We start from the raw sequence: 14,887 nt of genomic DNA, 5'->3' as shown, positions 1-14,887 counted from the left end.
TTCAGATAAACTGAGTGTGGCCTTCACCGCTGGATGAGTGGAGAGACAAAAAGACACTAATCTTCCTACAGCCGAGCCGAATTATTACACACACAAACAAAGCAAAGGACACTGAATTGCAGCGAAATTGAGAGGAGGCACAGAGAGGACAGTGTAGGAGAGAGTGAAAGAACTGTCATCCCTGAGTTGTGCCTGTAATCGCAGTGAGGAGCGGGTGATGAGAACACGACGAACTCTGTACAGGAAATTAACACAATGTACGACTAACAGGACTTCGGAGATGACCTTGAGCCTGAGTTAAAAACTTGCAGGCTGCTTAAAGGCTTTAGTTAATTTTTGGATTTTCCTCAGTGTTTTTATAGCCTCTTAATAATTCTCAGCAGTTAGAACAAGGGCTGATTTGTAGTGGAAGGAGCTTTAAGTTAGTTATCAGAGGGATAATCTTGTTATAGTTAGTTCTTGTGGTAAGACTGAAAACGTTCCTGTTCTTCTCACAGATGATTTATGATGCAGGGGAAGATTTCACTGTGCTGTCATTAAACAACCAGTCGACGTTCCTGTGCGTTGCTTTTGTACTCCAGAGCCCACGGCCCCGATGCCATGATCCTGGTAGACGGCCAGCCGCTGCAGTCCAACGGAGAGCTGGGTCTTTCCCAGATGCTGCACATCGCCACCCAGATTGCCTCGGGCATGGTCTACCTGTCCTCCCAGCACTTTGTCCACAGAGATCTGGCAACCCGCAATTGTCTGGTGGGCAACGGCCTGCTGGTCAAGATTGGAGACTTCGGCATGTCCAGGGACATTTACAGCAGTGACTACTACAGGGTAAGACTTCAGCATCCTCGCTTTGCTAGTCAGATATCCCCAGAAATGTGCTGAACGTGTGCCGCAGGAATTGACATTGGAGAGATTTGAACTTTTGCCGAAATAATAACTTGAAATAATTCCTCCTTTGTGGCCATTCTGAGTTTAAACATAAAATCCATCAACAGCTAATCCACTCTGGGAACCCGATGGCTGTCACCACACCGCTTCCTGTCGATCAGAGAGGTTGTTCATCACAAAACAAATTTTTACTTCTTGATGTTTACATGGCTCACAACAGAGTCCCAAACTATCCTAAATTAATCTTCTGCTGCAGTTTCCTGAAATTGCATTTATAAGGGAACGACTGCTGCTCTCTGCTGTGTCTGTCTTCTTTTGTTGTTGTTTTTGTTTATGCCTTTTCTTTCCTGAAGACGAATAACGTCTGTGCCTCCCCCGTGCAGCCCCGAGCCCCCCCAGACCTCATAAACTGAGGCGTGGATGGAGAGCTTTAGCTCTGCGGTGGGAGACGAGCCTGCTGAGCCTCCAGCTTGATGCTGAGAGGGTTGTTTATGAAGCTTTCACTTCATGTCCTCTCCAGCGTTTAACACATTTAGCAGCTCTGAATGCTACAAACCAGACTGCAACAGCTTGACTAAAGAATTTAGCCTTTTGCTGAATAAATAAGTGCTGCTCATGTGAAATGAATTTATGTGCGTGACAGTCGAGCGAGTTCAGACTTAGCTGGGGTCAACACCAGGAGTGATGAAGTACTCAAGAAATAATTAGTCAGGACATTTGAGCTGGATCTCCTTCCTTGTCTGGTACACGGCTCCTCCATTCACACCATGTGTGCGGAGCGGATATAATTTAAATCTGAATATGAATTGTTCGGCGCAGGTTTGGGATGGATGTGGTTGAGTGCATTTGAGTATAATCAAGCTTACTAACTGTTTTGGCCCTCGGTGGATATGAAAGTGTCAGGTCGGTAATGAGGTGAGGATGTTTCAGTGGGAACAGAAGATCATTATTAAAAGACTATTAAAAACAGTCATGCATAATTCTGTTGAAATATTCTGGATCAGAGCGGAGGAGCGTCGGTTGGAGGCCCTTAGAACCAACGTTAACGCTAACTCACAACACGCTCTTATACATCAATTCCAATATTGTCTTAGTGCAAAGTCAGTTTTGCTACGAATTATATTTAGTGTTGGACATGAGAAAATATGCAAATCACCAAATATCAAAGTCCTTTCTCATGCTCTGCAACATATTGTAATGGCATGACACTCCTGAAATGTAATATTCAAAGCTTATAGTGGGATTAGCACAAAGGATGTATAAATACTCCACTAACAGCCTGGAATACTCATTAAAGCCTCTTCATGGAGGAGACTAATTGGAAATTTAGACTCTGGCGGCTTCATGCAAGCCGGTTTCTTGGCTACCAGATATTATTCTACAAATCTTCCATGTAGTTTATGGCAAGTTAAAAAAATAAAGTCTCCCTGCTTCTATTCTGAGTTTTCTCCTCACGACTTTTGAATGATTTGATCATGGTCGTTTTCTTTAAAATTGGCTTTATCAAGTGACAGTTGGTCTTTATATTGAAGTCAATATCAGAGTTAGTAGTGCTTTGCCTGCTTACCACAACATTTCTATATTTGCAGAGGTGAAATGAAATTTGTTTGCAGATGATTTTGTCCTAATGTCCCAGCATACAGGAGAGCTAGAAACCGAGAGAAAATAGATGTTTTACTTCTGCTTAGCATTATTTGTTTATTTGCATCAACCTCCTTCTTCACATTTTTATTCACATTAAATTAAACTTTAAAATATTCTTTACTTTGGACAACAAATATGAGGGTGGCATCGACAAAGGAAGCACACATCACCAGGTCAGTTGAGCCTCTAATACATAAGAAGTCTGCATCTGTTGGAAGCTCAGTTTAACGTCATTTTACTTCTGAAGGAGCAAAGTCAGATGAATGCAGAAACCTTAGGCAGTAAGGTAACAACATTCTCCGGCTCAGATGATCATTGGATGATCGGAAGGCCGTCACACTGAACCCGGTGAAATCAAGACGTGACTGTGGACGTACTGGGCTGTTTCATCGGTTCCTCTCTGAACAAATTAAGGATAAAACTCTGTGTGCCTCCTTGTTTTGGCCCACAGAACAGCCTTTGTAATTGGCTCCACTTGGCCTAGTCACAGCTGATTTAGCAGATACTTCTCAGTTGGAAGATTAGTTGGCTCAGTTGACTGTCCCTCTCTGAAAAGGTAAAAGACTAATAAACCGAGGAGCAGTGTGAGCTGGCTGAGTGTGTGTGGGGAAAGGAAATAACATATTAATGACAGAGTAGTGTGGGCTCAAACTAGCGACCTACCACTGCAGTGCCACACACAAGCACCATTAATGAGTGGGAAGCTGGGGGGGCGTGTCCTCGACATTGCCCCTCAACTAGTTACACTCAACTAGTTAATTAGCCAGTAAATGAATTGGCCTTTGGTTAGCGCAGACGCTCAGCTGAGCTAATGATGCTAATGGGAGTGTCTGCTGTGGCTCACCACACAACTCACCTCCTCGGCTTTTTTCGTGGCCAGCGCAGCCAAGATGGTGATGACGGAGCAGCTCGTCCATCTTTGTGTAAACCTCCAACCATATTATGATCCTGTCTGACGACAGAGATGATTTACTGCTAACAGCAGGGTTAGAAAAACAGATATACTTTATACACACAAACACACACACACACACATAAATGTGTTGTAGGATCTCTGTAAGGGAACAAGTCAAATATCGGCTCCTTCTGTCACGCTGTGTGTTGAATTGATTGAGGAAATTTTAGACGTTTGAATAATTTACTGACTCAGCTTGTGCACACACACACACACACACACACACACACACACACACACACACTGCAGAAGACAAAGGAATTCTTGTAAATCTGAATGCTGGATGAACTATGAACTACAGGAATGGTTTGTGAATACATTCAGTGTCCGTTCGAATTTGGGGTTTTGGGTTTGTGCGTTTGTGTCGCCCGCTGTGTGAAGCTGCTGTTTGGTGTGTCGTGATAGCATCTCTGCTCGCCGGCACAGAGCAATATTGACAGAGCCCAGAGATGAGGCGCTCCTAACAGTATTGGACACTTTCCCTGTGTTGAGTGATTATAAATAGCAGCACCCTGCCAAGAACACAATCCTCCCATCGCTGGCTACTTGTATTGACGCTTGTTGACCTCTGGGGCTCCCGAGACACTTTGCAGCAGAAGGGAACAATTTCAAGAAAGAGATGAATATTGTCCTAAATCACATCTATCTGTCATTTTCCTGCTCTGCCTGCAGCGGAAACTTTTGTTCTTCTTCTTTTTCCGGAAACCTGAGCGGGCCGTCAGTGGCATCAGTAGCTGATGTGAGAGTGCTCAGATTTCAGACTGAAGCTCTAAATTATTCATGTCTGGGTAAAAAGAAAACACTCGACTAAATACTAAATACTGGAAAGGTGGCCGAACATTAAGGGGCTTTTTTCACCGGGAATCTTTCAGGAACAGTGAAGATTGAGAAGCTCACGCTGCGGCTCGGTCGACCTGCTGGTCTCAAAGATCAACGTTACGCTGATTATTTCTCCACAGTGTAACACAGTGTGACGGGCCTCTTCGTCTTCTGTGGCCTCGTTTATACTGAAATTAGAGTTTTAATATTAGTGTGCATTGCAGTAAAGTTGATGGCCCTTGACACCTAATTTCTTTCTGCTATTTCTCTTTTAATAACCAATTACATTTGTACTATATTCATTGGTTTTTGGTTAAATTCCACTCCTGGTGTCCTGACAAAATGTTCTGGAAGCTGGAGACATTCTGGGAAGATTCCTGGTTCTTCAGGCAGGCGCCTGAAGATGTAAAATATAGTTTCTAGTCTTTTTGCCAGAAAACACGAAAGGTTTCTAAATCGTCTTTCAGCGGCAGGGTGGTTCTGTTCTCGGCGTCTCAGTGTAAAGAATGAATGTGTGCTTAGCCAGAAAATAGAACAAATTTCAAATCCAGTTTCTGCATTTTTTCAGTGACGGACTAATGACTGTGAAACACAACAGTGATGTTATAATCTAATGACTCCGTTTCAAGGACTTGGTGTTCTTTGTGACTGCCAGGAAGCCTGAACTTACCTGCATTGCTTTGCTTTGAAGAAAAATGGTCCCCAGGTTTGTACTGTTTCAGGGATCAAACAGACGCTCCCCTGCTGCATTATTTATCGAGCACAAGCTCCTCAAAACTGTGTGCAGCTCAGTGCTAATGAGTACACAGGCCGTATTTATTACTGCTGCAGGAAGAGGTGAGAAAGTCTGCTTTGCTCCTCCCCCTTCTGTCTTGGTTTACTCGTGATCCTTCGCTTCGGGAGTAATAAATCCAAGAGATGATGCTGCTGTTGACCTCAGAGGACGTCTGCAGCTAATTCAATATTTCATAATGCAACTTAGATGAGAGGGCAGATTCCACTTTCCTGACTGTCTGTTAAATATGACGTTACCAGCAGCCAGCAGCCACTTAGATTAACTAAAATAAACAGGGGGAAACAGCTCGCACCTCTTAGGCGCAATCATTCGTACGAAACCAAAGATTTTCTCCAGGTTGCAGTGTTACTTGGGGTGATTTGTTGTGCTGTTTCTCAGCCAGCAGCAGTAACTTAACTTCTTAAGGTCTTGTCATGACTGTGTGGTCGCCGGGCAGTCAGCAGAGCAACAGCCATTAGTCCATAACTCTAAAATACATTATTATATTAGGGTAATAAAATTCTAATTGTTGCTTTCATTCAGCCAACAAAGGTTAACAGTTTTGCACTGGAAAAATTCCATAAAGCATCTTAACAAGTTTTACGACTTCATGACAGAGCCTGCCTTTATGCTGAGATGAAGTCGTGGGCTGTAAGCTTCAGCCTTATATCTAATAAACAGAGGTGAGAGCATCTTCTTGGCAAGGATGCAAGAAAGTGCATCTCCCAAAACATCAACTATTAGCCTGATTTAGTTTCTGTTCTACATAATGGTGTACAAAAAGCTCTCCACTATAGCATAACAATCAGCTCTACTGCTAATTATTTCATATTCAGACTGCAATTACGAAGTCAGCAGCAACTCTGAATGAGCTTCGACATTATCTCCCCTTTTCAAGCTAAATACTGAAAATGTGAATATAAGATGATATGATGGCAACACCGCAGTGCGTGTGTGTGTGTGTGTTTTGAAAACCTTCAGAAACTTTCACCACCCACCAGCATGCAGCAGCCAGAGCAGATACCACTTTATCTCCACTTGGCAGCGGCGCAGCAGGTAGAAACCTAATGGACATCATAGCTTCTAAAAGTGAACTTGTGTTCGTTGCTGTTTGAGCTGTGAGAGCAGAGATATCAGTGCGGCTGGAGCGGTGAGAGAAAGTGTGTCTCGATGGTTATCTGGGCCCTTTAAGATGTCTGGGGCCTCCCGGGGCTCCCTGCAGGCCACGGAGCGCCCATCGAAGAGCCCAACTGGGCCAGTAATCTATCCCCCTGCCATGCTGCTGTGCTCTCCACGCTGTTAATCCAATCACTCCCCTGCCACGGTGGGACAGGCAGAGCACTAATCCAGTTTACGCAGCAACAAAAAAAAGCCCCAGACTCATTCCTCACTTCCCGCAGAGCATCGCCCGCTTCTCAATATGACATTGAGTGAGAAAGATGAGGATAATTACAGGGGCAATTATTTTATTTTTATTACGTGTTCAGCTTTTTTTCTTTTCTTTTTTTTTTACCCCCATGTTCCAAACTAATTGCCATGGCCTTGTCACAAAAACCCAAGGTGATGGCATGTAGTCATCTGGGACGTCGGGAGTCGGCCAGTTTTAATGCCCCTTGCTGCTGCGGCAACGGTTAAATCATTAGCATGCATCTGATGAGGTTTAGCCTTGCATGCAATGAGCAGGGTGGACCTCAGATAAGTCATTTAGGCAATGTGAACTTAATTAATTCAGTTTAATCTTCATAAAGCTCCACATGGGGACAGGTTGGTCCGCTGCCCTTCCCCAGTTCCTACAGCTCACTTCCAGCCCACCTAGCTTGGCTCGGCCCAGCATCAATACTGTGTACTGTACCAAAGAGTGTCACGTCTAATGAGACCAGGTGGTGTAGAAGTCAGTGTTTGTAAAAAAGAAAAAGAAGAGAAAGGGCACCTTAATTTAAACCCTCCTCAAATGTATATAAACTTTAATTACTATTTTATCTGTCCAATCATTGACGGAACGACTTCGATTGCCTTCCAGCATTCCTCTGGTAGATCTTACTTGTTTAGGCTGGAACTCAGCCAGCGTGATCTGGCAGGGAGGAGCTAAAGGACGTTTCTGTCTTTGAGTTTCTGTTAATACCTCAGATGCCCTTGGGGGAGTTACAGAGAGGCAGAATTATGACTGGAGGATCCGGGTAAAGTGACATAAAAGTGTTCTCTCCTCACTTTACAACTCTTACACTGAGATGCAGTTTAGAGAGCACTTAACCCCTCCGGGGATTAGCATGAGACTGTGGTGCAGCGGGCTCCTCTGAGGTGGAAATGTGTGTAACTGTATTAAAGCGAAGCAGGATGGGGCTCAGAAAGCCCTCTGTGGCTTTGAGATGAATGGGAAAATAAAAAGTTAAAGGACTCAACATAACATTTTCCAAGCCTATCAGAACAAAAGTCTTTGAATTTAACTATTTTTAGGTCATTTTTCAAACTCTGCTTGTATCCAACAATTTGTTCAAAGAATGGAAAGAGTTAAAGTCCAACTACTATATGATTTTTTTTTCCCCAGTGAGAGCAGGAATGCCCTCCATTTGTTTTTGCTGAAACACCTAAAAATGGATATTCAGGAGGTTAATGGTGTGTGATTTATTTATTTTTTTACATTTTTTTTTGATTCGCAGTCAGCATTTAGGTGTTATAGGGAAACGTTTCTAGCAGCCTTGTTGACCTCCAGGCCATGTGCACAAATATCAATTTGTGTTTAATGCAGGGGAGGCATTGTGATATCACCGGGCTCACCGGGCAGTAAGCACTCTGCACACACGGTATCAACTCATTCAAGACACTCAAGGCTGAACACGAGGAGCTCCAAGGTCCAAAACGGCACAAAAAACACACAAATTGAAGCGCCTGTGAGGGACACTAACTATCTTGAGCTTGTCTCATGTTAGAAGGCAGCCTTCCATGAAAAATGTTTGCCTGTGGAATTACAAACGCTTGTAATTTTAAATGCAATGTCAAGCTCCTGATAGTTATTCTGAGCTCTTTCCTTTTGAAAGGCCTTTACATTTCAGATGACCATCAGCTCAGACCTGTTGGTCACTGTGTTCACAGGCAGAAATAACTGAGTAGCTGTTCTTTCCATTTTTCATGTTTATCAAGGCTTTTTATAGAAATTCTATTAGACTCACTCATTCTGAGCTGCACAACTGATATTAATGTGAAACTCACTCTCACTACATCTCCATATAAAAGACAAGAGCACCTGCCTTTCTAAAATAGAGGCAGTTAGATGATTTTGTCTATAGTTGTGTTACAGCTCCTTATGCTGCAGCAGATGATTTCTGGAATCTGAATGACTCAGTTTCCACTTCAGGAGTCGTAGCTAAATGAACATGAGATACTGTTTAATAATAATAAAATGTGTGAATAAAATGTGTGTGCTACAACCAGTAGAACTGCTGGTTGGATTTTTCTCTGGAGTGAACCAGGCTGGCTGTTTCCTCGTCTTAAGGGAGCTTTATATTTCTCTACAGAGATTAGATTCACACAAACAAACAAACAAACAAAAAAAAAAGTTTTAAATATTCCTAAAATGTCAAATCTGGATGGATTGATGGATGGACGCGTTTCAGATAAGATGCAGAAGTACTTAGACTGAAACCTCAAAGGGGCATAAAAACCCACCTTGTTGTTATCTCGACTTTTTTGTCAAGATAACAGCAAAGACCAAAAGCTGAAGTAGATAAAAACCAAATGACAGGAAAATGAATACCATGCTGCAAGTTGACAGTGTAACAGACAACAGTAAACACATATATTCCTCCTTAATCTCTCTCACACATACATTAGGTCATTATAAATGAGTCATTTATAACTCAACACTGTTTTAAAACGTTCAGAGTGCAGTTTAAGATTTCCAGATTCCATTTTGTAGCTACTGTTTCAGCACCACGTGTTCTGTTTTTGGAGGATATTGCCTTCATACTTGAATTCAGTATTTATATGCAGAATTAAAGTGGGATTAGATTTTTAGAGGAGGAAAGCAAGTGAAAATCAGAATGCCGAACCGAAAACAGGAAGCCGTGGAGTTGGCTCCGTGGTCTGTGGAGGGAGTGGCTTTCAGCTCCTGACAGGAAGAGACAGACAAACGTGGTGGGAGGAGGATGATGGCGAAGCAGTCATCCATGATGAAGAGCAACTCCCACTGACTGCTCTGAAGGATCAGTCCTTCCTGCAGCTCCCCCTGAAACACACACACACGTCTCATTTATTGTTTATTTCATTTTTACCCCATTTAATACCCTCCTCTGGGTTTTTTCCACTGCTGTCATTTCCATCCCGTGGGGAAGAATTTTAATTAAACATTTTCTTCCTGTTGCTGACCAGCTCTCCATTTTGGCTTTGTTCTTTTTATTTTTAACCTTTGTTCTTCTGATTGTTTTGGAAATGGTTATTGTGATACAGCTACATAGCTGAAATGTCTTGGAAATATTAGCAGGTGACCTGTTAATCAGGATTTTTAATGGAAGGGAAGGGAACCGAAGCACAGCCACAGTAACGAGGGGAATCGTTGCATGCTCCTACAGCAGCCGCCTTCGCATCAGATCACAGCAGCACGTTAATAACATCATGTGTCGAAGTGTAGTTGGACTCCTGAGCTTCACGCTAATCACTGTAATTATTATTGTCCGAGGATTCTGAGATGAAACCCACAATACTCATTACACACCCACACAAACGCACACAGACTCATTCCCACATCAGTCCTGTCCAGCTCATCTCCGCCATGATTAAAGCACGGGCACTGACATGAATGGGAAATTGATTTTAAAACAAAGTCTGCTCATGAAAGCTGAGAACAAGGATGATAAATGGATGATTGTTTAACTGATTAATATCCAGCCCGGCAGGGTTTGCAGTAAGGGAGACTTCATTTCATGTTCTGCTGGTTTCCAGCAGAAATTTGGCCCTCAGCTGTTACCTTCCTTCATCGTGGAGGGTTTGCATCTCAACACTTAGCATATTAATGAAACATTCACATTGGAACTTCTTTAGCACGAGAGTCCACGTTCTGCTGATTGAGGCCGTCTTGTATTACAAATGATCAGAATACATTTGGCTCCCCGCTCTGGGAGCTTTTCATTCTGTGTTAAAGCTGGTGCTCCTGCAGCAAAGGGACTGCAGATTGCTGTTTTTCATGAAGAACAAAGGGCCGGTTTAAACCTCAAGAATTTCACATCCAATGATTCAATGCATACCGAGCAGGTGGCAGATAAGTCAGCGCTTTCCTGTATCGCATCGCTGTCAACATCCAGCAGCACGCTGCACATTCATGAGATGTTAAACCCTCGTGTAGGTTACATACAAGGACGGTTAATCCCCCGGCGCCTGCGAGTTGTGTTGGTGACAGAATTTTCTAATCTGTGTTTAGCAACAACATTTCCATTTGCATTAAGCGTTGCTTCTTCTCTGGTCTCCTCAGGTTGGAGGACATACCATGCTACCTATCCGCTGGATGCCCCCTGAGAGCATCATGTACAGGAAATTCTCCACGGAAAGCGACGTCTGGAGCTTCGGAGTCATCCTGTGGGAGATCTTTACCTATGGGAAGCAGCCTTGGTTTCAGCTGGGCAACAACGAGGTACGAAAGAGCCTGGAGCTTGTAGATAAACCTCACTGAGATAGAGTACAAACAAATTGGAAAAGATTGTGCTGCAGGAAACCTGTACGTGTTCCAGAGGTAAATGTTTCAGTCTGCCCATCCATTTCCAAACACCACGTAAAGCTGGTAATTGCAGAGGCATGTAAGAGTATGCTTAATTAATCTTGAGCTGTTAAAGAGGAAATAAATAAGACCGTCTCCAATAGGTTGGCCCTCCCCTCGCTGAGCATCTGGGCTGAGAAAAAGCTCAGTGAAGGCATTAGCTTTCCAATGCTAGATTTAAATGAACATTGCCATTTTAAATCTTAATCTAGTGCCTCGTGTTGTTTCGTGTCTCTCTGTGAGACTCACACTGGCCCAACGAGGTGATAAATTGATGCCGCGTTGCCACCAGACAAGATGCTGCATTACATAACACCCATGATTGCTTTGTTTTTTCATTGGAGGCTCTGATTTGAATCAATAAAATTCAATTAGGATTACTCTTGTAAAGCGAGCATATTGAGAAAATTAAATTGACCTAAAAGAATAACCTGGCGTGTTGCGTGTGCAGATCTTGGGCTTGTGTCTTGAGCAGAAGGAGTTCTGACACTTGGACGAAACACTCAGTTGATTGAACGACATTGTGGAAAGCTTATCGCAGTTAAATGAGACGAGAAGAGTATTTTGTCACCGGCCAAAGTCTTCAGGTGGCGTCAGATTGGAATTTATCTTATTATTATTCAGTCGTTCATATTCGTCAGCACATTACAGAGTGATACATTATTCCAACAATTCTAATTGGGCATCTGTGGCACTGATAAATGATTATCTGCCTACTTGTTTAAGGCCACGTTCTGCACCTGGCTCTGAACGCTCCGCCGCTCTCTAGCAGGGAGCAGCATGACGGATGTTTACGAGTGCTCAGTCCAGCAGAAATATAGCGGGGCTTCCTAAGATACAAAGTCTGTGTGAATTATTGGGACATAAGTTTAAAATGACGTGCTAGACCTGAAAAAGGCAACAGTGCAGCAATAACAAGGTGGAGTCGAGGTTCTGAAACTGTGGCAGAATTAATGTGAGCCCATGAAAGGTGGGTGGGATGAGATGATTTTTCAAAACTGTAAAGCTACTGAGCCAAATCAAGAAGTTGTGAGTTCACATTTTGATTTCAACGCTGCTCCTCCTGAAGAGTCCAACACGTGACGTCGGCCTGCAGCTGAGCGTCCTGCTGCTTATCTGTCCATCTGAGGGGCTTGTTAATTTAAGAGGACTGCAGTGGAGCTTTGTACTGCGATCACAGACTCCAGCTGCGATCGTACAGCTGGGGCGACAAATCACAACCCTGCTCTCACTTCCCCCCTGCGATTAGTAAAAAGTGCTAATATCTGCAGTCAGATCCGCACAACCAACTGCAGCTCTTAATGAGCCCTGAAGCAGCAGCACTGCTGCTCCTAAACTCATCTCTGAAGCACAAAGCAAAAAATAATCTGCTGGACAGTTAAACAGAATCGTAGAATTACATTGTCTCCTGTTAAAAAGCCACAAAGTTGATTCTGCAGTCGCTTTCGGATCACGTGACGAAATCAAAAACAGTAAAAAAGCCACTCTGACTTTGAATGAAGAACCTGGAAGTTTCCAACTTCTGCTACAGAAATTTGTGTTTAAAGACCAACAGTATATTTCCCATGAAGTATATAAACTGTGTATTGTTTAATCTAATATACAAAGTGGCTTTATTAGTAAATTATTGTTGTTATTCATTTATTATTATTATTATAAACACTTAGTGCCACAAAAAGACAAAAACAAACGCATGAAACACTGAATGTTTGCTCGATACGTGGATAGCTTTTAGCATTTGTGTTGCCGCACTTTAATTTGCAGACTGACGGGAAATGGGAGGTTGAGGAAGTCATTATAATATTGCAGTTGGGTAAGTCTGTAATAGGAAGTGCTGCGAAATAAATTGCGGCTGTAATCAGTAACCACGTGCCCGTCGCTCGGTAGGTAGTGAAAGGATCAGAAATGTTTCAGAAGCAGCACAGCTGGATTCATTGTCGGTCTCGTGTGAATATTTTCTCTCTCGTGTTTCATCTGCCGCCGTTGCCATGAACACCGGAGCCTTTGCTATTGGCCCAATGCAAAGTTTGCAACCTGGGAATTAATGCAAAGCGGCTCCATATGTCTGCGCAGGAGGTAATGCTCCATCATGTTAAATCTCAAGGCGGCCTGTCTGCTATCTGTTAGCCTTCGGTGAGGAGAAACTTTACCTGTGGAACATCAGAGCAGCTTCTCCCTGCAGCTTTGCTGTAATGTTTTGAATTGTGTCTCTTTTGTCACAGTAAAATCATATTTATTTTAATGACGAGGTCTTTCGTCAACTCTTTAAAGAAAAATGAGGCTTTGGATCGCAGCAGAATGTAACATGCTTTGTTCCGGCACAGTGGTGTTGAGCTGCCTGCTTGTAAAAGCATGAAATAACATGACACCATTAAATAATAAATACCTGAAACAGGAACGCTGTGGAGCTGGTACTAAGAAAAAAAAACGCTGTGTGGTGACAGTTCTGAAAGCAAGCAAAGAAAACGCCTTTTTAGTGATTACACACAATTAAACCAAGTCATTGCTCACCTGCTGATTTTTGCGCTATTTGTTTATAGTTTCGCCATCTTGAATTTAAAAGAACTCCATTTTAGGAGGAGAAGGTGGATCCGACCTAAAAAATGACATCGTGTTGGACCGAAGACTGTAAACTAGAGACTGAGACCATAAACTCATCAGCATTTTCCCATAGACTCCAACACTGTCCATCTGAATCCAGATGGACTGGACTCTAAAAAGAAGTCAGTCAATGAATTTGTCTCATCTCAATTCTCTTAAGTTACAGCAGCCTAAATAATAATGTGGAAGTGTCAGCAGTGAGTTATCTGGCTAATTAGTCCAGCAGAGTCCAATAAAGAGATGATCAATCCCCGTTAGCTCCGTCACAGAGCTCCGCCCTGACTGACATTCAGGGTTATTGTCGTTTTGTGCTGTGGGACAGAAAGAAGAAATCTTGTTTTCCAGCTAATACAGCACAAATTTAAGAGCGACTGCGTTGGGTTTATTCCTTTCATCTCGGTTTCATTAGTTCAAAGCTCAGAGGACAGCGCGCTCAGTGTCACTGCCTTTTCATTATGAGAAAACCAAAGCAATCAGTCAGTGAAAATCGTCTGTTTCACTCCACTGCCCCCTCTGCTCCACAGGTTATTGAGTGCATAACCCAGGGCCGGGTTCTGGAGAGACCACGGATCTGTCCTAAGGAGGTGTATGACATCATGCTGGGCTGCTGGCAGAGGGAACCGCAGCAGCGACTGAACATTAAGGACATTCAGAAGGTCCTGTTCGCCATGGGAAAAGCCACGCCGGTCTACCTGGACATCCTGGGCTAGCAGCAGCCCCCCCCCCCCCGGCGGCCCACTCCTCGCCAGACAGACAGATCGACAGAGACAAACGGACAGACCGACCCACATGAATCCAGGAATAACCAAACCAACCTGCTCCACTGTCGAAAAACATCTACAATGTTTGGGAAGGACTTAAGTGCCTGCAACACTTTTGGATATAGTGGATAAAACGTATTCAAAAAAACACGCACTTTTAAATTTTGTTTACTTGCGTATAAGATGTACAGGTTTGAAGACTTTTTTGTTTGTTTGTTTGTTTGTTTGTTTGTTTGTTTGTTCCCCCTTCCCCCTTGAAAAACTGCAAAAATACACAAAAATGGAGAGAAACAACGGAATCAACGTGGACTGGCAATTGGAACGTGGCCATAGTTTGATTATAATATAGAGAGAACACGTCAGAGTTAAAAGCTATCCTGGGTTTGGGTTTATGAATATATATAGAATTATTACATATATTTTCTATTTATTTGTTTTTGTCAAGGTGTTGGAGGCTCTGCCGTGTGTTGCTAAGGGCTCAGCCCTGTCTGGAGACATCACCGACGAACTTGGCAGGGACTTCACGAAGCCTTACTTGCACTCTGATTGGCCGGCACTCAGCTTTTAATGGGAATTGTGCTCTTGAGGAATAACACTGGATGGTTGGAAGAAGGGGAAAAAAAATGGGAGCGCTCTGGAGAGAACCTACCCAATCAGACAACTGACAAATCTATTTTAATTTAAAAAATAATGTAAATATTGTA

At 43.1% G+C, this 14,887-nt stretch overlaps 1 protein-coding gene across 3 annotated transcripts in view; it reads left to right on the top strand.

Moving 5' to 3' along the window:
- ntrk3b (neurotrophic tyrosine kinase, receptor, type 3b) overlaps positions 1–14,132 on the top strand; it is a 141,101-nt gene extending 126,969 nt beyond the window's left edge. For 2 of the 3 annotated variants that reach the window (XM_029498174.1, XM_029498173.1), the window contains exons 14-16: positions 582–825; positions 10,540–10,698; positions 13,947–14,132. In XM_029498174.1, coding sequence (XP_029354034.1) covers positions 582–825; positions 10,540–10,698; positions 13,947–14,132 — 589 coding nt within the window. Of the gene's footprint in view, positions 1–581; positions 826–2,429; positions 2,436–10,539; positions 10,699–13,946 lie in introns of all 3 variants that reach the window. The other variant, XM_029498175.1, reaches the window with a different exon arrangement.
- Positions 14,133–14,887: the final 755 nt, after the last annotated feature.

The sequence above is a fragment of the Echeneis naucrates genome, chromosome 3 (assembly GCF_900963305.1).
Source record: "Echeneis naucrates chromosome 3, fEcheNa1.1, whole genome shotgun sequence".
Classification (NCBI taxonomy): Eukaryota; Metazoa; Chordata; class Actinopteri; order Carangiformes; family Echeneidae; genus Echeneis; species Echeneis naucrates.
Note: the sequence above shows the minus strand (reverse complement) of the source record. Positions and strands in the feature narration are given on the sequence as shown.